The sequence below is a fragment of the Zootoca vivipara genome, chromosome 12 (genome assembly GCF_965207765.1).
Source record: "Zootoca vivipara chromosome 12, rZooViv2.hap1.1, whole genome shotgun sequence".
Lineage (NCBI taxonomy): Eukaryota > Metazoa > Chordata > Lepidosauria > Squamata > Lacertidae > Zootoca > Zootoca vivipara.
Window position 1 is genome coordinate 9,632,618 of NC_142595.1, and position 24,205 is coordinate 9,656,822.

The following is a 24,205-nucleotide window of genomic DNA, read 5'->3' on the forward strand; positions in this document are numbered from 1 at the left end:
CCGCCACGCCATCTCATGACTCTTACCAAATGCCCACACCTTCCACTTTTCTCTTTCCCTCCCGCTTTCTCTCTCATTGGATTTTTTTCTTACCATCTAGCCTGGGGAAATCAAAAGCTTGCACACCAGTTCATGACAATTCAGTCAGCTTAATAAAGGCACCCTCTTAATATGGGCTCCCCTCCCTTATGGGCCTTTATTTGTAGGGTGACTGAGCACCCTACATTCCTTTGGGTACCTCTGACTTCGTGAGGCAAGCATTTTCAGAGACACAAACGATACATGCAATACAAAACGAAGTAGACGGCACATCTTCACCCCCACTTTTTTTTCCTCTTTCCCTCTCTGCTGTGAGACTCTATATACCAGTGTTTCCCATACTTGGGTCTCCAGCTGTTTTTGGACTACAACTCCCATCATCCCTGGCTAGCAAGATGATCAGGGGTGATGGGAAGCATAGTCTAAAAAAACGTTTGGGGAATGCTGCTCCACGCAAATGTCACCGGGCTGATCCTCAGGGTCCCTTCCAACTCTACAATTCTATGCATGTGTATCTCACGTTGTGTATGCATTACTCAGTTACAGTGCTATTGTCTTGAAACATGCATGTACTGTCCTGCCCCTTGGTGTCCTGAGGGTGTGGGAAGTGCCGGGCTGGGGGGGGGGGTTAGACCAGATCTCTCTATTTGGGCCCCAACACCCCTGCTCTTCCAGGTGGTGCTGTGGGTTAAACCACTGAGCCCAGGGCTTGCTGATCAGAAGGTCGGCGGTTCGAATCCCTGTGACGGGGTGAGCTCCCGTTGCTCGGTCCCAGCTCCTGACAACCTAGCAGTTCGAAAGCACATCAAAGTGCAAGTAGATAAATAGGAACCGCTACAGCAGGAAGGTAAACGGCGTTTCTGTGTGCTGCTCTGGTTCGCCAGAAGTGGCTTTGTCATGCTGGCCACATGACCTGGAAGCTGTACGCCGGCTCCCTCGGCCAATAATGCGAGATGAGCGCACAACCCCAGAGTCGGTCACAACTGGACCTAATGGTCAGGGGTCCCTTTACCTTTACCCCTGCTCTTCACCCTCCTCAAGTGTTTTGGCCTGCCCTTGGCATGTGCTAATACTGCCTGCTTGCTTGGATGGATGGAGAGGACAGCCTGGTGCAGAGAGAGGTTAAGTATCCCAACTATTGCTCTTATCAATTTTTGCTCGCAGGCTGAACAAAGGCCCCAACCCCCTGGGTCAGACAAACTGTCCCTCCAGCTTACTGTCCCCAGGCAAGCTGGAAAAAAGAGGCAGACTTAAATCAGCAGTCACTAACAACTTTATTAAGACAAAACTCTTACAAGCCATAATATATAAAGTGCACATAAGTTGCCAGCAGCAAAGCACAGAGACACAAGCAGCCAGAGGAATTGGAGGAAGAGGCCAAGACGGAGTGGCTTTGAGAGAAATTGCTATGCCCCACCACCGTTTCTCCAACACAAGAGCAGTTTCATTAAACTTCCTTTTTGTTTGTGGGGTGGGGTGTGTGGAAGTAAGCGTACAAATTCACTTAGCTGCATGCTAAACCCGCTCTCATTACCACACTATAAATGTTCTGGAAGGGGACTGGAGGCCTCTGCCCCGGCCAACCTCTGCGCCGTGCCTCGAAAGTGTCAAGCGATACAGGTTTGCATTATAAGAGGGAACAGAACGCACTATGGATGTGAGGTCCAAACACCCAAACAGCTGCACAAACAATGCCTTTTCATGGGTTAAGGTACTTTTGCAACGGAGATGAGCAGATGAAGCGTCTATTACTATAGGCCCAGCCAGCCCCTAGCAAAGTATTAAAACTTGCATCACCTTCAGCCGGCGGCTGGTTCAGCACTGGATAGCTCCTTTCAGAAAGGCAGCAGCTCAGTTTGGCACTTCAAGCCATTAGTCAAATCAGAGAGTTGCAGACCTTCCCACTGCCGGGCTCAAGGGGGGGGGGCTGTCTGCCCCAGCAGCCACATTCCCCTTAATCTAAAGTTGGGTGCAGAGGTAGCTGAGGGGGGAAAGTGCATTTGCAAATGCTCCATGGCCTAGGCATCTATTTTATTTAGCTACAACCCCATAGCTAATCTCACTCTCCAATTCCACCTTCCCTGCTATCAAAATGCTGTTATGCAGATAAGCAATCCGAACGTTAGCCTCCTTCATGGCTTTAGGCAGCATTTAATGTAGTGTTTCCCAAACATGGGTCTCCAGCTGCTTTTGGACTTACGGTTCCCACCATCCCTGACTGCTGGTCCTGCTAGCTAGGGATGATGGGAGTTGTAGTCCAAAAAACAGCTGGAGACCCAAGCTTGGGAAACCCTGGTTTAATGCATCAAAAAGTGGGAGTTCTTTTATTAACTTTGGCATCCAGCACGCACACACGTAATCTCGGACGCAGGCTGCTGCCCCAGAAAGCTCCCATCACAATTAGACTAGTCAGTTTCTTCACATTTTTACAGATAAGGGCAGCTGTGGAGGGCCCTGTGTGAGCAACAGCCAGGGAGAGGAGCTACTGGACCTCCTTTTCTCACAACAGAATCAATATCCGGGTTGAGAAGCAGAGTAAAATGGTTTGACACAGTGTATGAGCGACTGTGTGTGACAGATGTCCTTGTTTCCCCACCACCACGACTATTCAGGTGCTGGGAAAAGATGAGCAACAGGGAAAGGGGCACAATCACTGCTGCTTAGTTCTTTCTGTGATTAATTTCCGAGAAAGATTTGGGAAGTCTAGGCTGTCCAGCAATCGCAGCCCCCCTGCCTGGAAAGCCTTGATCCCAGGTGACAGAGATCCGGGTTATAGCTATACAGGAGAAAATGCACTCTACGCATGTTTAGACACTATCCATGGTACTACTATGTCAAATGTAGACCAAGGGACAGGCAGGGGAATGGATTTGGCCAATGAATCCTTTCAAAGAGTGTTGTACTTGGGATAAATGCGGACGCTTCTACAATTAGGCAGCTATCTTGATCTGAAATGGCTGAAAATCCTTCAGACTAGGCCAAAATATTGCTCTCTGCTGGGAGTAAGAAACCGCTCCCTGGTGCTCCAGGAAATAATTCTGTAGAATTCAAAAGCTCTGCATACTACTTACACGAAACCCAGCCTCATAGTGTAAAACTTCTTTCACCACCTCTAAATGGACAAGACTGTCACACACAGCAGCTGCTATGCCAAGCTTTGAGACAAATTTCTTGTCTTCTGCTGGCGCCTGCAAATAACCTCAACAGCAAGAAAACCTGGCTATTATTACTGCCAGAGCTGATGAGGATCCAGCCCTTACAGTAATTCACGCCATCGACTCGGCTTTCCACCCTCTACAGCTCACGGAGAGCACAGCTCTCTGCAGCCTACCCTTGGTGGAGCAAATAATTATAAAGTGCATGCTAACTTGTTTGTTTTGTACATCAATAGGCAGGGGGGAAATCCTGATTTCCGAGGGAGAGGAATTTGGTCAGGAACAGACTACCCATCCCATCATCCCTGGCGATGCTGGCAGGGGCAGATGGGAGTTGTAGTCCCAACACCACCCCTGAAACAGCATTTTGTAAGGTCTCATCCTAGCTGGGACACGTACCCCCAAACACCCCTTGCATGAAACCTCCTGCAACTTCAAAGGTGCCGATTCGTTCATTCATTCATTTAAAAAAGCTTAAAGGGGTAGAGCCTGGCCAAAAACGTGATCTCAGCAAATGAGGAGGAGGGTTGCCAGTGCTGCAGGGCCTATGAGATTCCGCTGGAGGGCTTGGGAGAGGAGAGATGATGAATAAGCAACTTCCTTGCTTCAGAGGCGAGACGGGAGAATTGCTCACGAGACTCTGGGGGAATTAATCCTGCAGGCTTGTAGCCACAGAGTCATTTCTCAAAAACAGCCAGTCTTGGGCAGCGCAGCTGCAGCACCATTCTGTGCAGTGACTTTTGTCACTACCAGCAGGGGCTCTTGGTTCAGACTTGCAGGACTGAAAACAACCGGGGCTTCCTCTGGACCCCGAGAACGCTTTGTACTACCCGTCTCCCAATATCTACCACATACTGACGGGATGGAAGAGACCCAATTTGGCCAGGGAGGAGAAGCCCCATTATGCCCTAATGCAACCAACAGAAGGGGTCAAATCGCCACCATGGGAGACCCTAACCAGAGCCGATGGCGTCTGTGCCCTGTCTCCCATGCTCTTTCACCGGTATGCCCTGACCCTCTGCCCCATCTTACTGACCCACTTCACCTGCCCCAAACACTCCTCCTCACCTTTCTGCCCATATCTCTATGTGCTCATGCTCCTTGCTTTTATCTACAGCTCCTTAGCCTATACGAGTTCCTTGCTCCAATGACCTCCTGGGCTTAGCACTTCACGGCCATCCTTCCCTGCAGGTGGGGTTCTAGCTTGTGTTGCTCTTGCCTGCAGAGAAGGGGGGGGGCAGCCAGAAGAAAACAATACTTCCTTCAGCTCCAACCAGGCTTCCCCACAAAAGACCAACAGAGCCCACAAAGCCCAGCATCCCAAACCCAGGCTCATTCTGCACAGGGGCACGGCTCAAACACCTTTTCAGCACCTCTGAATTTTCCTCTGGCAGTAATTAAGAAGCGCTCCCCCGCTCAGGCCTTGGAAGTTGGAATCTCAGTTCTGTAGGAAGGTTGTGGGCCTCCCCTGCTCCTTCTTTCCTTCTCTGAAGAGGAATCTGGATGGAATGAAGCTCACACGACACACACAGCAACAAGGGAAGCAGCATGGATAGGGTGCGGCGATGCTTGCTGGGAGCATGCCTAGATTATTTCCCCTTCTCTTTCTATGCCAACGTATTTGAGCGCGTCTGCCTGGCTGTACCTGTGGAGAAGATAAAAGCAATGTGAACGTTCTTCCGCAACTTCTTAGAACCTCCCGGAGCTGAAAAGCTTGCACACCTTCCCTGTCGCACGCGCTCTCACCTGTAATCAAAAAAGAGCTCTTCGCCGGCCTGGATTGCTCTCTGGGCAAAGATCCCAATGCGGTGGTCTCCGTTCACCATCACCACTGAGTCAGAACAAGAGAGGGAGTGCGTAAGTTGCTCGGCCACATTAACGTATGACAATCTTCCCTCCCCCACCAGCTCCTCAGGGTCCCGGCCGCACACCAACCATCCACATATGTGGTCCTGAGTTCAAGGTACTTGCTAAGACACAGCAAAACTTGGGAAGAATGTTCCAGGTGGTATCTTCACAGCCAGAATCTACTTTTGCACATAAGCATCGAACAGGCACAGACAACAGTAACTGGTTAATCCAAACCTCCCCCCCCCCTCCATTTTATTTACGAAGACTAGAAACCCAAAAGCTTTTATTGAACGCTAGGATCTATTTCTTAAATTCATTAGATGGCAAATAGCTATCGTTCTCTTTTTGCCATTCTGGATTTTGCAAGAGAGGCTACACTTGCACTCACTGAAGTGAGTCTGGCTTCTAGCAGTATCTGGATTAGGGCTTTGAGACACGAGACACTGAACCTTCATCCCATCTAAGCTTCTTGTTTCTCCCCCACAGCTGCAGGATGTTACTCCCTTTTTTTCCAGAACCCCTGATATTATCCATGCTCAAAACCTCCCCTTCCAGGAAAACCGATTCTACCAAAGATTTCTACTTTCAAAAATCTGCAGCCACATTTCCGGGGGTTTTGACTACAGAACCGCTTTGCTGTGGTCATCCTTATCTGACCTGATTATTTAAAAATGCATTCCCTACAATGTCTGCTTTATTTTTTTTGGGGGGGGAGGGGGGATGAGAAAGGCACCAAGGGGCTATTCTGCTACCACAGAACAGGTGCTGAGCCCACCCTTCTTACCTTTGGCGTAACAGTTGGGGTTGACAGAGTGGTTTGCAAACCGGATTTTGTTGCCTTTCCGGGTGGCGTCAACAACGAAATCTGTCCAGGGAAGAAAAGCAGAGCTAAAGAGACCACAGACGCTACTGGGCCCTATTGAAAAAGCTGAACTGCCTCCCTCCAAACCAAGCAGAGGGGCTGGATTTGGGGGGGGTGTTCTTCCCATTGCAACCACCATGCAAATTGCTTCCCCCATCCCCTTCTGTTACTCAGGATTGTCTCACTGATCCGACGCGGTCAGTTACCGTTATTGAGGTTGAAGAGGAAGCTGGACATGTACTTGTCATAGACCTTCCCACGTCGGTCAGCCTCATCTTGAGAGATGAGCTGAAGCAAGCAAGGAAGGAAGGACAATATATAAAAGCCAGTGAGTGGGCAAAAGGAGACCAAGTCAGATCCTGTCAAGCAAGCAGATAGGGTTGTTACAGGGATCAACCTCCCTCAAAGAACCCCTAGATCGGGCAGACAAGAGCCCCCCCAAAGCGGAAAAAGACCAGCACACGTTGCCTGCAAGAAACAGCACAGCGGGGGAGCTAATACAGTCGTATCTTGGATCCCGAACGCCTTGCGAGGCAAACGTTTTGGCTCCCAAACGCCGCAAACCTGGAAGTGAGTGTTCCGGTTTGCGAACGTTCTTTGGAACTTGAACGTCCAACGTGGCTTCTGATTGGCTACAGGAGCTTCCTGCAGCCAATCGGAAGCTGCGCCTTGGTTCCCGAACGTTTCGGAAGTCGAACAGACTTCCGGAACGGTTTCCGTTCGACTTCCAAGGTACCACTGTATAGTCATGGAGAACAAGGGAGCACCTAACCCTAGCTCAGCCTCACTTTCCTGTAGAACGGCAAAGAACACTGGCTATGTGCTATAATCCCCCCCCTCCCCCAAGAGTCCGAGAGAATAGCATCATGACTGCCTGGAAAGTTTCCCCCAACACCACAGCCCAAGTCAGCTGGCCACAAATGATCACAAACTCAGAGGCTGTTTGCCTGGAACGTCAAGCCCCAGGCACCATTACTTGTAAGTAGCGGTGACCAAAGAAGGGCCTCCAGAATCCAACGGGAGGCTGCCTCATCTTAGCCTTTGGGCTATGGGGGGGATGGCGAAACCTAGCACCATTGCCAGAGCTAGCCACAGAACTCACTTTGTAGAAGGATTTGACAACTGCACAGGTTCCCCATCAAACACCAGACCTGCTTCCTGACCAAAGAAAGCTGTGCTTCCTCCACAAAGTCCCTTTTCCGCCTCACGAGACCATGGAGGTGGGATGCCAAGAAATCTTGTTTTGCTCCCCCACCCCCTCCACCCCACCCATTTGACACCGACAGAGCAAGGGAAGGACGCGCCAGAGAGGAATTTGGAGCTCCCATGCCACATCCTGCCTCCCAACTCACCTCCCCGCAGTACTCAGAGATAAATTCATTCTTCTGCACCGCCTCCTTGATGAAGGTTCCCCACCCGGCAACATCCGATGGGGCGAGCAGCAGGTGCTAAGAGGAGGAGAGATGGAAGGTGCCTCAGCCTGCCCTGCTAGGTCCCTGGGAAAGTGGCGGCAGATCACACTGACCCAGGGACTTAAGAGGGCTGGGAGGGACCAAATAGGTACTCCAAGCCCCCTTCAACACATCCATTATTACCCACATCTGTTCAGCAAGATGCCTGTCCTTCAAAGCCCCACCCCAATCAGTTCATGCTCTAACACAGGCTTCCTCAACCTCGGCCCTCCAGATGTTTTTGGCCTACAACTCCCACGATCCCTAGCTAGCCGGGACTAGTGGTCAGGGATGATGGGAATTGTAGTCTCAAAAGCATCTGGAGGGCCGAGGTTGAGGAAGCCTGCTCTAACACAAAGGTCCCAATCCATTGGTGCATGGAGCAGCACTGCTCAGAGGATCCCCTTCGGAAAAGCAAGCTGCTTAGCCTTATGGCTGTGGAAATGAGCCCAGCAACGCTTGTTGAGGCTGGGAAACTTACATAGCATTCCCAATAAAGAATGGCGTTGGGGTTGAGCATTTCTCTTCTTCATTTTTAAGTGATTTTTATTTGGTTTTTACAAATTCATTCAAACTCAAAATCACAAATAAGAAGAACTACACAAGATTCCTGCGAATCTCAAGGCTTCCCTCCTCCCTTCTGTGGGTTCTGTAGTTAACTTTTTCAACTGCAACCTACTGTTTTTCCATTCCTCCATCGTATCCAAAGTCATTGCAAGAGTTATTTAAGACCCGCCATAGGAGTTCAAGTGTTTACAGCGGTCTGTTTGCTTCCGCTTGCTCCTCCCCATGGCTAGCGGAAGCAAACGAGTTACGCCAAAATACGTCAGTCTGTGCAACCGGTGTATTTTGCATAACTCAGTTTGCTTCCGCTAGCCATGGGGAGGAGCAAGAAGTAATGAAAAATGCTTGGGGTTGAGCATTTCTCATGACTTCTTGCTCCTCCCCACGGCTAGCGGAAGCAAACTGAGTTACGCAAAATACACCGGTTGCACAGAACTCCTATGCAGGCTTTCCCTGTTCCCCCCACCACCCCTTCACAGCAAATTCAAATAGCCACACCTTTTCATTAGCACCAACCCACAACATGCCGTCTCGACTAACCTTCTCTCTCCTCCCCACTCTCTGAACAGAGATATACCTTCTTAAGACCCCGCTGGATGCTGCAGTTCTTGCAGGAGACCACCTTGGATTCCCAGTGCTCTGCGGCGCCACAGGTCAGGCAGAGGTCCGGGTCACACTCTCGGACCGCCAGGTAGCACGGGCACTGCTTGGTGTTGCACTGCGTTTTGCACCGGCAGCCTGGGAAACGGTTCTGGCCTTGCGGGAGAGAAAACAACAGAGACATCTTTCAAAGGGACTCGCGCGCCACGGGAAAAACAGGAAACAAACCCACACAAGACCGAGTGCCTCCTGCCCACTCTTCCTGGAACGCCACGCGCCAGGATTTATCAAGCCCGGCCTATTGCCTTGCCCCCTTACAGTCGGGATTGCACTGGCAAAACTTCTCGCAGAAATTCTGGGTCATGATGCACGGGCAAGAGCTGTCGCAAGGGTGGTCCGGGTGGTCGCAGGGTTGGTAGTTGTACACCTGAGTGGAGGAGCTGTCTGCACAAAGAGAAAGAGGGGGAAAGCTGTGAGCTGAGCCCCGTAGAAGTTTGAGGGCTGGACAGCCAGGAGGACCCCCCCCCCAAATGGACAGTGTGCCCCACATGCAGAGGGCCACGCTCAGCTTCACCTAGCACTACAATAGGCTACCCTTTTGAGACCTTGGCAACCATAGCTTCCTCGCTTACCTTCCAAGTCCGGGACCGGCAGCCGTGTGACACCGGAAGTTGCGTCGACGTAACTTCCGGTGTCGCTTTGCCCTTCTATGGGCACCCAAAATGGCCACCGGCGGCTTCGAAAACCGCTTGTATGCATGTCAGGAAGTGCGTCGACGCAACTTCCGGTGTCGCTCCGCCCATCTATGGGCACAAAAAATGGCCGCCGCCGACACCGGAAGTCGCTTCTATGCACTTCCGGACATGCGTAGATGCGACTTTTGAAGCCGGCGGTGGCCATTTTTGGTGCCCAAAGAAGGGCAAATCGGAAATAAAAAAAATGGCCGCTGGCAGGAGAGAATAACGGAGAAAAACGGGAGACGAAGTGATACGGGGGACCACCGGGAAAAGGTAAGTAAAAACGGGGGTTTCCTGGGGGAAACGGGGTACTTGGCAGCTATGCTTCCCCGTTAAGGGTTTTTCTTTAAATAACACTAAGGGCAATGAGGGAATACCTGCTCTGACTTGAATGGCACTGCCTTAGGGGATGCGACAAGGGGATTCTGTTCAAGATTCAAACTGGAAAGACTACAGGCATGGCAAAGCTGGGTGCCTGTTGACATTCTGGACCCCCCCCCCAAATTTCCAGTTGGGCAGAAAATTGAACCGGGGCATTGTTTGGGGAGGATGCACAGTACCTTTCTTAAGTTGGATCTTCCGACAGTGAGCAGCCCAGAGCCTTTTTTGGAAGAGGGGCAGGGGGAGAGAGGAGAGAGAAAAGAATTCCCCAGCTTTAATCCTGATGACACACCATGCTGAATTGCCAAGGCTCAGCAGCTTCTATCCTGATCTCCCCTGCCACATCCTTCCCAGAGGGACTGGGAGCTGGGGGAACAGCAATATGGGCGCAAGGGGGCTTTCCAGCCAAAGAACACGCAGAGAGGGGCGTGGGCATGAAGCCGCCGCCGCATCTTAGATCTTTGACCCCTTTCCTCAATATGTGTGGGAAAGCAGAAACAACAGCTAGGGATTCCTTTGTTCTGGGCAATCCCTGCCCCCTCCCCACAATAGGCTTCATCAAGGGGCAACTATATTCTGTGGCCCAATGGAACTATTTTTACGTGGGACTTCCTGGTGAGCCTCCTACTGGACAGGCTGTCCTGGCCACACACCTGTGCTTCCTCTTCTTCTTCTGGGAGGGATTCAAGAGCTCATTCATGGGCAGCTTCATGATCAAGGACTCCTTTACTGCAAACTGGAAGACCTGCCAGGAGAGGAATGCAGCTCGTTCAAAAGACTCTCAGCGTCAGGAACTTTGCACATGCAATGCCTGCTGCCGCCGGCGGTCTGGTCTTCCCAGTCACCCAGAGGTCCACCATACCTGCTTGCAGGTCTTGGTTCCCAGGAGCCGAGAGATGGAGCAGAAGTTGTTGAAGTAAGTCCCGTGGAAGACGCGGAAGAGGGACTCCTCGGCTCCAGTCCACTCAACAGGCTCCAGCGGCATGTCAGCCATGAAGGGCTGCGAAGAGGCAGGGCTCAGCTTCGGCTTGGTTGGGGTCTGGCAACGTGAGTTTGCCTCTAGGGCAACATGAGAACAAACACGAAGGTTAGAAGAGAATCTGCCTTAAAAAAAGCAAGCTGCAAAGGAGCTACTGATCCCTTTTGCCGCGGGACAATCCTCAAAAAAAGAAAAAGAAAAAAAGAAGTAGGCTTTTACCAGATGCTTTTATCTCTAACCCCACTCCAGGCTTGGACCTGGATGCGGAAAGCAGGTTCTGGGATTAAGCTCTGTCTGGAAGTAAATTCTGGAGGAACGCTGCCCTGAAAACAGCAGGCTATGCGTCTCCTTCGATCTGTGTAACTAGCAACCCCAAGAAACACAGGAAGACCTTGCTCAGCAGGAACTGCTGGGGGCCACGATTCCTGCACGCATGCACGCACGCACGCACACACACCCTTCCCATGGGGCAATGAGAGGATATGTCAAGTACCAGAGGAACTGGAGGCCCAGTCATTGCCAGTGTCTCTGTCGCTATCGCCTTCTTTTGCTTCGTTGCTCGTGGAGGCAGAAGCGCTGGAAGTGTTACTGTGTGTGAGATGCCTGCGGCGACGTCGTCCAGAGCACTTGGAGCGCGAGTTGTGCAGCACAGCAAACTCCTTGGCTCCCTCCTATAAGCAAAGCTTCATTAGAAGAGGCCACACAGAAACATGGGGATTCCATAGTGCTGCATATCTCAAATTTGGGCCCCCAGCTGTTGTTGGGACTACAACTCCCATCATTCCTTGCTAGCAGGACCAGGCTAGCACCTGCCTTTGAAGTTTCTGTTGTTGAAAAAGAACGGTGGGTTTCAGGTCAGTATCAGAGTGCTGGGGGTGGGGAATTTGAAATGTTCTCCCATTAGGAATTATTTGCCAGTAATGCTTCACAACGTGGGTGGCGCTGTGGTCTAAACCACAGAGCCTAGGGCAGGGGTAGGCAACCTAAGGCCCATGGGCCGGATGCAGCCCAATCGCCTTCTCAATCCGGCCCGCGGACGGTCCAGGAATCAGCGTGTTTTTACATGAGTAGAATGTGTCCTTTTATTTAAAATGCATCTCTGGGTTATTTGTAGGGCATAGGAATTCGTTCATTTTTTTTTCAAAAATATGCCAACCTAGCAGTTCAAAAGCACATTTATCTAACCAGCAAGTAGATAAATAGGTACTGCTCCAGCGGGAAGGAAAACGGTGTTTCCGTGCGCTGCTCTGGTTCGCCAGAAGCGGCTTAGGCTTAGTCATGCTGGCCACATGACCCGGAAGCTGTCTGCGGACAAACGCTGGCTCCCTCTGCCTATAGAGTGAGATGAGCGTGCAACCCCAGAGTCGTCCGCGACTGGACCTAACGGTCAGGGGTACCTTTACCTTTACCTTTACATGCTTCTATATTCTACACAGAACAAACAGGTCATTCTCAAAGTAAAATAATAAAAGGATGCCAATCTGACATAAAAAGGGCTTGCTTACTAGTGATTTTTGTAAGCCACATTCTGAGCCTTAAGTACAGAGCTTTTAAATAAAAGTAAATAAAACATTCGGAAACCACCCGGAGAACTTAACACTCTCCCAAGACATTCTGGTGCTGGCCTTACGAGTTGCCATTCTTCAACAAAAGAATAAGGGAGACTCTGGTGGCTTCCGGGTTCAGCGCCAGCGTCGATCGGCGGGGCTTCGTCTCGTCTCCGAGACGGCCCGTCTCTGCTAGGAGTGGGGAGGGCAGCGAGAGCGACGCTGCGCCCCTTAGAACCTCGGGAAGGGCGTCCCGAGGGCAATTTGCTCGGCACAGACCCAATCCGGACTCCCCAACTCTTCGGCTAGCTCTAATAAGAGCTCCGGAGCGAGGAGGGTAGAAGTCGCGGGGGCCATTTTGAGCGGCAACGTTATTCTAGCAGGGAGAAGCTTCAAGCCGAAGGCGGAGAGCGCTGGATTCTTCCGAAAATAAAACGATTGGAAAAGACTGTAAGTAACCTCATGATTTGGATTATTATAAAACAATTTGGATCTGGGAGAGAGGGGAGAAAAGAGGAAGCCACCCCCCCCCACGGCAACAAAAGAGACAGTAAATAGAAACCCGAAGCCATAAACAGAAGATTTACAATTCAAAGGATCCCTCAAAGGCATCAAAGAGAATCTCCCCTTTGATGCAGGGTGAAAAGGGGAGAGAGACTGCGGTTTATGACTGCCCTGCAATAAGAGGTACAGCTTAAGAAAAAACCTTTCCACTCGGGAGCCGGCAGCCCAGACAACCCAGTGAGTTGTCAGGATTTATAAGTCAAATTTTACTTCACTTTGTATTTCTGGACTTTGTGGAATTTCTTTTTTGGCTTAAGTGTTTGTGAAATGTGAGTTCGAACTTTATTGTCAATAAGACTTGAAGAATGCAGCCAGCTTGTTAAAATGGAGTCGAAAAATAAACTGTGATCATATTCCACCCCACGTGACAAGTTTTGACCTTGGCAGGACTGAAATATGTCAACAAAAAAGTGTTCCCCTGAGTTCCAGCGGTCTGTTTTGACCTTAATGTGGGAAACAAGAATAGAGTTATGTCAAGAGGAGACACGACGGCAAGAGTTACAGGAAAAATTCCAGGAGGTGATGGCGGAATATGATTTTTTAGGAGATGAAGCTTTTGACACTGAAAAAGATGAATGTGAGAATGACAATGATGGGGAAGGAAAAGAAGAAGATGAGGATTGTGATGATTCAACACAAAATGAAGCACACCACGAAAAAAATGATGACTCTACTCTACAAAAAGTTGGATGGAGTGCCCTGCTTTTGAGGGGGGCACGATTGGTATCATTGGAACTCCAGAACGCCCACAGGGAAGAAGGAAAAAATATGCAGAGAAGAGAAGAAATTCAGGGGTCCTGTATGGTGGCCTGGATGACAAAAGACTGTAAACAGGGGGTGGGGTGAAGGGAAAGTGATGTTGTGATTAAGGATGGATTAACAGGTTTATAACTGGTCTGCTGATTTTGGAATTTGCTGGATTGGGGGGGGGAAGCCGGCAATCGGGGATGTAAGGTTAAATTGAGAATAGTTATAGTTTTAAAAGTGAATGGATTTTGGAAAATGTGAAAATATGGAGGCTTATAGAGGGAGAAAAAACAAAAAATTAGGCACGGGAAGAGAAAATGGGAGTTTGATTTCTCAGTGATTTGAATATTAGATGAAAATGTTAACAATTGATTTATAAGTTGTATAAGATGCAAAGGTGTATTTTTATAAAGTAAGAAACTGTTGCAGATGATAAAAAAAGGGATGAAAACCGGGGAAGGGGGGGGGAGGGGAAGCCCACAAAATATGGTTTTACAACTATGAATGCAAGAAAAAATTTTTGTTTTGTATGGTTTTTTCTTTTTTCTTTTTTCGCCCTTTCTTTTTTTTCCCCCCTTTTTTCCTATTTCTATTTTTCTCTCTTTTTTTTTTTTTTTGGTATGACAATAGATGGTTGGATGGATGTCCTCCTGCGTACTGCCCTGGTTTGCTGGAGCTCCCTGGTGGCAGGGGGGGGCTTTGGGGTCAGGGGAGGGGGGGGAGGACAGAAACCCAAGCATAAAATGGACCATCTCTGACTGTTCACATACATGGGATACTTCTGTGGCAGGGGAGGACCCATGTGGGTGGGTAGGAAGGAGGTGGAAAAGGGGTTTAAGTATGTACCTTTTTTTTTTGCTTTTTTGTATTTTGTAAAATTAATAAAAAGTATGTTCCAAAAAAAAAAAAAAAATACACAGAAATTCTCACAGACTATCATTTGTCTCTCTTTGTCAATGTGTGTGTGCATGAGACAGAGAGAACGAACAGTGCTGCCTCTAATACGTGGATGGTGGACCATGATAAATGTGCTAGCCTTAAAAGGTGCTAAAGAACTCCCCTCTCTTTTTTTGCTCCAACATATACCACCCTAGAATTCTTCACTTCTAAGTGTTCTGAATAAAATATCTTCTTCCTATGTGTACATCTCTCTCCCACCTTCATTTAACCTCTACCCAACATACCAACCACAGGAAGCACTCTGGCCCGCAAGGCTCCATTTCAATTTTGGTTTCTCTGTTCTTCCGCTTGCAAACGTTGGGAGTAGCGTGAAAAGCTAGAAGACAGAAGCCATTTTGTCTGGGTTACAATGAGAAGCTGCCAAGATCAACAGTCGCTCTGATCCTCATCAGAAGTCCACCCTCCCCCTTCCTGTGAGAGCACCCCAAATCCAGCACTAAATAATAAAAGTTACTATTACAAGTTTGTAAGAACTCGGTAATAACCCCACCCATATCCAGCACACCACCATTAAGAATGCAAGAGTGGGGTGGATTAGGGGGCATTTAGGAAAGAAATCCTCCGAAAGAACTTGAGAAATTGCTCGTGTCTTTCACATGCTGCTAATTAATCTTGCAATGTTTCATTACGGATGAATAATCCAAATTGAGCCTGGCTGGCTGAGATTACCATTAGCATTGCAAGAGCTAACCCAGGGTTTCCCAAACTTGCGTCTCCAGCTTTTTTGGGGGGACTACAACTCCCATCATCCCTAGCTAGCAGGACCAGTGGTCAGGGACGATGGGAACTGTAGTCCAAAAAAAACAAAAACAAAACAGATGGAGATCCAAGTTTGGCAAACCCAGAGTTAACCAATAGGAATTTTAACTGAATTATGGCTTGTAATCACGACATGCATTTTACATATTTTGTTAAACCACTCTGGGGTAGACAGGTGGGTGAATGGATAAGCAGGCAGACAGGCAATTTCTCTAGAGCAACTTTTTGCAGAAGCACATTCCAAATGGTGGGTATGGATACATTTACAGAGGAGCAGTTGGATCCTGCTAGGGACCTGGCAAGACAAGATTGGCTAAGGTCTTTAGGGAACGTTTCCCATGTCACAGGGAGCAGCTGGGCCGCCTCCGATACTTGGATTCAACTGCTTTGGAATAGCCGCTGCTTCCCCCTGAATTTGAAAGCTGGAACAGAAAAGGCCGGGGTGAGAGAGGCGGGGATTGTGTCGGAAACTTACGATGGAGGAAACAGTCGTACTTGAAGCAGCGCCTGCAGAAGAGAGTGTGGAAAGAGTGCAGGGCCTGCTCACGCTGAACAGATTTGGCACACGGTCCATCGATGTTTGGTGTGCATTGGGGAGGGAGCACATTCGGGTCAGACTCTTTTGTCAGTTCTCTGTATCTGTGGAGGGGGTGAGGGGGATAGAAAAGTCACTCGAAGGCGCTCCAAATGATAGGAGGATTGCTCAGAGCCAGCTGGGTAGACGGACAGTTTGCATCGGTGCCGGACTTGAAAACACTTGCCACTTTCTAAAATTCTTCTTCTTCTTCTTTTAAAGGGAGTACGCTGCCATTTCAGGGTTTCCTTGTTAAGAGGCAGATGCCGCATTTGGTGTTACTCAAGCACAAAGCACTAGGCCCAGGAATACAACCAAACACCTTCAAGGGAGCTCCAGACATCTGAAGGAGCGTCTCTACCCCAATCGTTCTACCCGGACAGTGAGGTCCAGCGCCGAGGGCCTTCTGGCGATTCCCTCGCTACGAGAAGCCAAGTTACAGGGAACCAGGCAGAGGGCCTTCTCAGTAGTGGCACCCACCCTGTGGAACGCCCTCCCACCAGAGGTCAAAGAGAACAACAGTTACCAGACCTTTAGAAGGCATCTTAAGGCAGCCCTGTTTAGGGAAGCTTTTAATGTTCGATGGATTTCTGTATTTTAATGTTTTGTTGGAAGCCGCCCAGAGTGGCTGGGGGAACCCAGCCAGATGGGCAGGGTATAAATAATAATAAATTTATTATTATTATTATCTGCACAATCTTCAGTACGCTGCAGATACTGGGATCACAGAGTCAGAGCAGGGCGGAGCCAAGAAGCCATCTTATCCAGCTCCCTTTATGAACCACATTCATCTGCTGCCCAGTGCCCAAAGACCAGCCCACCTGGTGCAGACTTTAGCATGCAGGAATCCAAGTGCATGGCAGGGCATAGGCCTACAGCGCATATTGCTCAAAGGTTCATTGAACAAAGAAGCGGAGTTTCACACTGCGGTGGGGGGAGGCCAAAATAAGGCAGCACACACACACCAGGAGCAGTTCCATGTAGTAATTAAGGGGGAAACCTTGATTTAAGTTGCGCATCTCTACCTACACTGGGAAGCAATGGGTGAAACTCACAAGTTAAGCTGTGCAAACCATGTATTCCAGCTACTGATCCTGGGAATTTATAACTCAGCCTACTCTTATAACCCATGACTAGAAAACCCAAAAGACTATGTCAAGAATAAAAAAAACCGGCTACCTCTCCTTCATATCATCTGGAAAGCCGTTCTCTGGGAACATTGACGAAAGAGCAGTGAAGATCATGTCGTTTGGAAAGTGCTTCTTCGGACATTTCTTGTTGCCTGCATCACAGGGAAGGAGGGAAGGGTGGTGATTTCTGAATTAAAGCACTTTATTCCCCTCCTGGAAATGGTCTTCCAAGATAGGAGTGGCCCAGAACAGAGTTAGAAAAAACCCTATAAAAGTAAAGCAGATGCTCGTACAAGCACTAGATAATACGCCAAGTGTAAGAGAGAGGAATCCCTTAATTTTATTCGACAAAGCAAACAGGTTACATGGAATCATTGTATGTAGTGTGCAGGTAGTCTTCCCATGCAGCAAAATACACAAGTTACGGCCATCTTGATCTGCATGTAAGTTGAAATTTAGTTCTTACAAGAAGAGGACCTTCCGCATAGGAATTGTGGAGTGTTTGCAGCAGTCCTTAACCCGCTCCTTCTCATATCAATAGCAGCAGCCTTGCTAGTGACAAAAAAATTCTAGCAAATTTAGGGAAACTTGTGTGGGGTGGCTTCAATAAGATAACATCATTTCTGGTGTGATACAAGAGCTGTGAATTTTAGCAGAAATGGACTCCGATCTGTATAACAACAAGGCCCGTATGGTTCTGACAGCATCGTGGTGTGCCATTATAGGAGGGGGGAGGGTGATGCTGGGAGGGTAACTGGCTTACCTTCCACGGAAAGCCACTTCCTCTTCCGGGTGACAGGCAGCTCGTCCTTCGCCGCTTCCTGTTTGCCTTCCGCAGCCTCATGGCTTTCCTCTTCCTCCTCAGAGTACTGATTGAGTGCATCCACCAGCTCCAGGAACACAGCATCGCTGATCAAGACGGACGTCGAGAGCATTTCTAGATGGGAGAATCAGGCAAAAGGTGGGATGACATATACTCAAGCGTGGAAAAGATGCAGCTTCTCTGTCATCACAACGATGATGATAATCCTTAGAACCTTAGAACAAATCTACACCACCAGGTGCCATAGAAAAGCACTAGACATATCAAGAGATCCAACGCACCCTGGTCACCATTTCTTTGAGCTCCTGCCATCAGGACGGAGATATAGAACTATGCAGGCAAGAACGAGCCTTCTCAGGAACAGTTTCTTCTCTAGAGCGATTTTGGCCTTAAATGGAAAGCCTGGACTTTGAAGTCATCTTATTTTACTTGTTATTTGTATTATATTTACTGTTTATAATTAGGTTTTGTAATTTTGGATTATGCGGAATGCTTTATCTGAGTGGATGTAGCAACCGAGTAATTTCGTTGTTCCCGCAAGGGGACAATGACAATAAAGGTATCTTATCTTAATGTCGACGATGACACACAAATCCAGTATGTGCAAGCAGATTAGTGTCCGTAAAGGTGATAGACTCTTCCAAAAATGAAATGCTAAGAACTCAAGGAATCCCCCCTCCCGCCCACCAGCCGCCACCACATCGCCTCTTCCATCCCTGTTGAAAACTACCACCCTCATTACCTTCCTCTCCGTGGACTTTGCCGTCATAGTTGTTAATGAGCTCCTCGATGAAGGTTTCATCCTCCTCTTTCACCTCGTCCCCCATGTAGGGGATGTTGCACAGAACGGTTTCATCCTCCACCTGCAAACGGAGTAGACACAGCAGGTGGTTGTCCCTTGTCCACTCACCAGGAGCGCCTGCAAATGGCAGATTGCACGGCTACCTTAACGAGATCCCAGAGGGGTATTTGGTGGTCTTGCGGCATAGCCCCTGTCTTAGCATCGGAGAGCAGATCTTCTTTCATCAGTGGGAGAGGGGATCTTGAATGCAGTATTAAACCTCTCCCTCTCTTGATGGCTAGGCCATGCACATTGTATCCTCAGCTGGTTTTGGACTACAACTCCCGTCATCCCTCACTAACAGGACCAGTGGTCAGGAATGATGGGAACTGTAGTCCAGAAACAGCTGGAGACACAAGTTTGGGAAACACTACGGTAGGATGTGGTGCACATGGTTCTGATCCTACCGACCTGGAAGCAGCAGGGCATTTTCAGAATTTCTGTTCTCTAATTATTTGTTGGCCTCCTGGATTAAATAGTGGGGTTTTTTTTGGGGGGGGGGGAACACAGCTAGATAAAGTACTTGCCCACACTCGACCATTGCAAGGTGCACAACTCACTCTTCTGGCTATCAGGCAAAGAGAAGAGACAGCCTTGAGAGGTGCAGCTAGATGACTAGTGGCAGGCATTTTATAACCTTACCATCTCAACCCAGATGCAAGAAGGCAACAGGGGGGGAAGAATGGAGGGGGCTCAACAACTGGAGAGACTCATACTTGCCCCCCAGGGATTGTTTCCTGCAGCCTCTGCACCTGGGTTTTTGCGAACAGATCGAAAAGTTCCTTATAATGTGGGAATCTGAAGCCAGGCACCTCTGCTAGCATGCCTTATTATCTATCTCTCCTTGCTCTGATCGTCTCTGTAGGTGGGCAGGTAAACAGCTTCACATTGGAATGTAAGCTTCTACTGGCAGACCATTAATGGGACTTTTTTTTATTCTGCAAATCATGCTGGACCTCCTCAGCTCAACATGGGGCAGTGTGTGTGATATATATACCCTGCTTGCAGCAGCACACACACACACACACACACACACACACACACACACAATATAGCCGGGCAATATGCAAACCAGTCCCCTTTCACCAACCAGACACTAAAGCCTGAATCAGGAACATTTGCTCAAAGTAAGAAGTTCTTATGCAAAACTGTTACTTGTAGCAAGGGATTGTGTATGTCTGGTAGCAGCTGGTCACCTACCATGAAATTCTGCTGAAGTGGGGACCAGGAATACATGATAGGCACCAAAGCCACAGTGTTCAGAGTCCGCATGAACAAGGTCTGGGTGGTCAAACTGGGGAAAATGCTCTCGACTGTGCACTGGAGTGGTGAGAAAAGATGTTACACAGCTGACAGGTAGCAATTCATTCAGTCATCTAATGCCAAGGTAACATCAGCTCCACTGACTATCAATGGCTGCTCAACCCAATTGAAGGTGCTGGTTCTTAAATGCCAAGGCCCATCTCCCAGAACATTAAAAAAACACCAACATACTGTACTGTAGTCGTTGCGTGTGGCTCTGCAGCTTCTTCTCTTTTGACCTATAAGACCCTGCTGATTATTCCTCTGCGTTCAATCAGGCAACAAATTAAGACAATTCCATTCAGATGGGGATCTAGGGTGGGCTGTGGCCTGGAATTGTGCTGCCATGTTAAAATGGGCTTGATTTGCTGCCAAGCCATAACAGCGGTACAGGAGTTGGTTGTGACTATGCAGAGACCAAAACAAGGCCCCTTAAATATACTGTAGTCAGGTGCACCAATTTGTATTCCTTGGAAGGGCTTCAGTACGTGATTCTGGGGAGAAGCCCTCACTCAGTTTAAACCTGCTCAACTCACAAGCACACTCTCACTACCTCTGTCCTAGAAAGGCAAGTCTCTAGCAAGAAGGGACAAGAGGACAGAGCAGGCTAAACAGAAATTCTTGACATTTGTTGTTTTCTTCAACCTCCTCTGTTCTCTAGCAGAAGTCTTATACACAAGATGGAACAATGGCAAGGAATGAAGGGCACATGGCAGAAGGTAACAGCATTCTAAGGACAATATCCATCATTTCATCATCTAGGTCTCAAAGAGCCTGTGGCAACTTCCTTTCACATCATCGCTGGGTACAGCTGAGCAGAAGGGACAGCATTTAGCCAGCAGGAGGAACTGGAGTACCACGAAGCAGGAAAGCCTTTATACTATTGAAAGCAAACCAATGGATTCTTTCCTAATCCATTTCTGCATGTTTCCCTGCTTTTGTAAAGGTTAGCATTTTTTATTTAGAGTTCAAACTGGGATTCTCCATGGGACAATACTTTGCATGAGCTGGTCTATGCCACACCACTTAAGCTTTTCAAAAGCGCTTCTCCAATTCATTATGAATAAATTGTAAACCTGAGATATGGAACCTATGGCCCTCCAGATGTTGGTCAACTCTTGTCAGCCCTGCCTAATGGTCAGGGTTGATGAGGATTGGAGGCCAACATCTGGGAGGTCACAAACCCCGCTTTATAATATGGCATTGCAGAACGCAAAAAAGTAGAGATATCTTGGTGTGTGGATACAAATCCTAGGGGAGGAGGCACAGAAGGCCACAACATAGCAGACGGGCACATCCACAGAACCCAAAAGCTACCTCCTCAACATACCTGTTTGAGAAAAGGATGCCCTCCAACCAGCTTCATTGATTGAATAGGTTGAACTCTAAGCTTCTTCCAGTCTTCGTTCAGAATGTTTATATTCTCCTGAACCTTTGCGTAGTTTGACACAAACAACGCCTAGGGGAAAAGAAGATGCTTGATTGCCAACCTCGCCCTTAAGAAGTTTCCAAATCCTTTTGCCACTGGGGAAGGTGCTCCATGGAGACTGCTTGAACTTAGCTAGCAGGAAGTTGCCGTTAAGCCTGCATCCCTGATAAAGGAATGATTAACGATCTTATGCAGGCTGGCAGAATTTCAAAGATGAAATGCACATGATTTTTATGCTGGTTGAGCTGAGAGCAATCTCTCCCACATAACAGCCTTCGGTCTCAAATATGTCACCATATCTTTTCTATCAACTGGGAGATCTCCTTGCTCTCACACACATTAATAAGTGAGTTCTGGTTTTCTTTAGTTAATAATTTTTTAGATTTTTAAAAAATGCAGCCATTCCCCTCATGACTTTTTACCTTGGCTCCCATGTTTGCTTGCAGTCTCTTGAGCTGCCTTAGGCGCATATATTCTGATTTGACCTTCCTTTTCCAATAATGGATGCATTTTGACGTTGGCACGTCTGGAATCTCCATTTTCCTTGGGGGGGGGGGGAGAGAAGAAGGCGCATATGAGCTATGTGAACAGTAAATGTAACCAGAGTTGTTGTTAGTATTATTGGCAACAAATCTCTTTCTCAAGAAAAGCTACATCACTCTGTTCTGTATCATTCATACAAATTGAAATATATTCATGTTCTACATAGCTATTAGTCCCAGGAAAGTAGGAAACCTATGGCAAAGGAAGCGGGAAATTCCCAGCAGCTGATATTCCATTCAGCATTACCTCTGGTTCTTGTAATTTCACTATACATTGCTCCCACTTTTTGGCTTCTCTTCACACCAGAGTTCTCTCCCTTTATAATAAAACCTTGCATTCTCAAGGTGCTGGACTGCACAAAGTAACAGCTTTTGTTTCGTGCCGTTGCAAAGTTCTAAACATAAGGTGGGTGGGGATTTCAGGATGCAATCAAAAGGGTATCATTAGAGTTTTGAAGGCAACATATGCTTGTGATTAGTTGAAGAGGATGGCATGACTCCTCCTTCTCACACAACTGAAGTGTGAATTAGGGAGGGAAGGACTCCAGACCCTCAAAGAATGCAGAAGACACAGCAGAGAGCAGGCAGAAACTGCTATAGATCTAGACAGATCTCTACTCCAGTGAAGAGCCAACCACAATCTTTCTTTTTGCTTTCACTAGGAAGAATAGGAAAAACGCAAAAGACCCTTTCATCTCTCCTCATTCAACAGAACGGAGGAAACCTTGTAGAGCAGCTTTCTCCAACCGTGCTGGCTGGGGCTGGTCCAAAATACCTAGAGGGGCACCACATTGGGGAAGGCTGCTGTACCCATAGCTGGGCGTTTTCAGGTGCTTCCATCAGCACCGCAAACAGGTACATGCAGACAGGTACATTTACATCAGAAAGCAGGGAAACCTGCCTAGATCAACACTTGAACAAGTGTCGAAAATAAAGGGGTGGAGGAAGAAGCGAGGAAGCCTCGCCTATTGCCCACAAATTCCTCACAGCTGCTCACGCCCATTTCTCCCTCCCCCCCCCCATGCCTCTGCCAAAGGCCAGGAAGCCTTTGGCAGAGAGAGAAGGCTGAAAAGTGCAAAGCTTTGGGAGCATTCACAGGCATGGGAGATGCAAAGGGCCGCCCCTCCCCACCACGGCCAGCCCCAAGGCAACCCTGTCAAACCTCAGACCTTATGGGAAGATGTTCCTGACACCCCCACAGCCCAACCCCCACCCCTTTTGCACCCCCTTATGGGAAGATGTCCCTGACACCCCCGCAGCCCAACCCCCACCCCTTCTTGCACCCCCTTATGGGAAGATGTCCTGACACCCCCACAGCCCAACCCCCACCCCTTCTTGCACCCCCTTATGGGAAGATGTCCTGACACCCCCGCAGCCCAACCCCACGCCTTCTTGCACCCCCTTATGGGAAGATGTCCTGACACCCCCGCAGCCCAACCCCCACCCCTTCTTGCACCCCCTTATGGGAAGATGTCCTGACACCCCTGCAGCCCAACCCCCACCCCTTTTGCACCCCCTTATGGAAAAATGTCCCTGACACCCCCTAACCCCTTCCTCTGTTTTGCACCTCCCCCCGCCACAAACACATATTTTCAGGGGCCTCCCTCTCCCCTCCGCTTCCTCCTACCCCGGAAAACCGTTTCCCCATACCCTTCCCCGTCATTTCTGAGGAAGGGGCTCCCCATGGCACCCCAAATTCCCAATGCTTCCCCCCTTCAAAGGTCCTCTTGCATAGGCGTGGTGGGGGCCCCCTTTTATTCCCCACCCCACCGTTTCCCTCACCCCCAGAGCCCCCCCCTCGAGGCCCCTCCGTCACTCACTCCACAGACATCGCACTCAGGTGACCTACAGAGACCACAGAAGCAAAACCCCCCTCCGCCTTCCGATGCGCGCATGCGCGGAGAATCGCGTCACCGCTTCCTCCTCTCCGGCTCCCCGACGCGGCCCTCTTCCCGCAAAGCCACGCCCCCTTTGCCGCAGAGACCCATAGACTTTCAAGGGTAGAGGTGGCGGGTCGGGGGCTGTTTCCGGGATCCGTAGTCGTTTGTTCGTTTGTTTTCATGGTTTTTTTTAGCGGGGCTGCGTCTGGGTAGCAGGTATCTCCCCCCCCCCATTTAAGAAAAAAAAAAGAGCAGCGAAGTAAGACTCTTTTTTTGTATAATTTTTATTAAGCTTTCTGTTTTACGATTTAAAACATTCATTTGAACAACCTTAAAATGGCAATGACTTCTTTTCTTTCCATGGTTCAATTCGCATATCATAAATCCTTGCATATTTTACATAAATTAAACCATTCAGTATTCCATTATTACATCCATCAAAACTTGTTTACACTGTTGAATTTATCTTAATGCTGCCCACAAATATA

General features: G+C 48.7%; 1 protein-coding gene across 4 annotated transcripts; it reads right to left on the reverse strand.

The window, feature by feature from the left end:
* Positions 1–1,294: 1,294 nt before the first annotated feature.
* EZH1 (enhancer of zeste 1 polycomb repressive complex 2 subunit) lies at positions 1,295–23,784 on the reverse strand. Of its 4 annotated transcripts, none has more exons than XR_004693784.3 (20): positions 23,658–23,784; positions 21,718–21,838; positions 21,197–21,325; positions 19,765–19,884; positions 18,466–18,586; positions 17,664–17,837; positions 16,950–17,052; positions 15,672–15,835; positions 14,662–14,753; positions 11,113–11,290; positions 10,503–10,699; positions 10,294–10,385; positions 9,820–9,860; positions 8,841–8,966; positions 8,500–8,678; positions 7,260–7,355; positions 6,114–6,266; positions 5,830–5,910; positions 4,941–5,025; positions 1,295–4,839 (listed from the first exon to the last, which is right to left on the reverse strand). XR_004693784.3 is itself a non-coding variant. In XM_035135615.3 (20 exons), the coding sequence occupies exons 1-20, from the start codon at positions 23,666–23,668 to the stop codon at positions 4,779–4,781; spliced, it is 2,253 nt and encodes a 750-aa protein (XP_034991506.1). In that variant the 5' UTR covers positions 23,669–23,784; the 3' UTR covers positions 1,295–4,778. The 4 variants fall into 4 exon arrangements, 2 of the variants coding, with proteins under 2 accessions (XP_034991506.1, XP_088512513.1); XM_035135615.3 differs by having other exon boundaries at positions 6,114–6,195; XM_088656387.1 differs by having other exon boundaries at positions 6,114–6,195; positions 18,466–18,642; positions 23,658–23,726.
* Between the last annotated feature and the right edge of the window lie 421 nt (positions 23,785–24,205).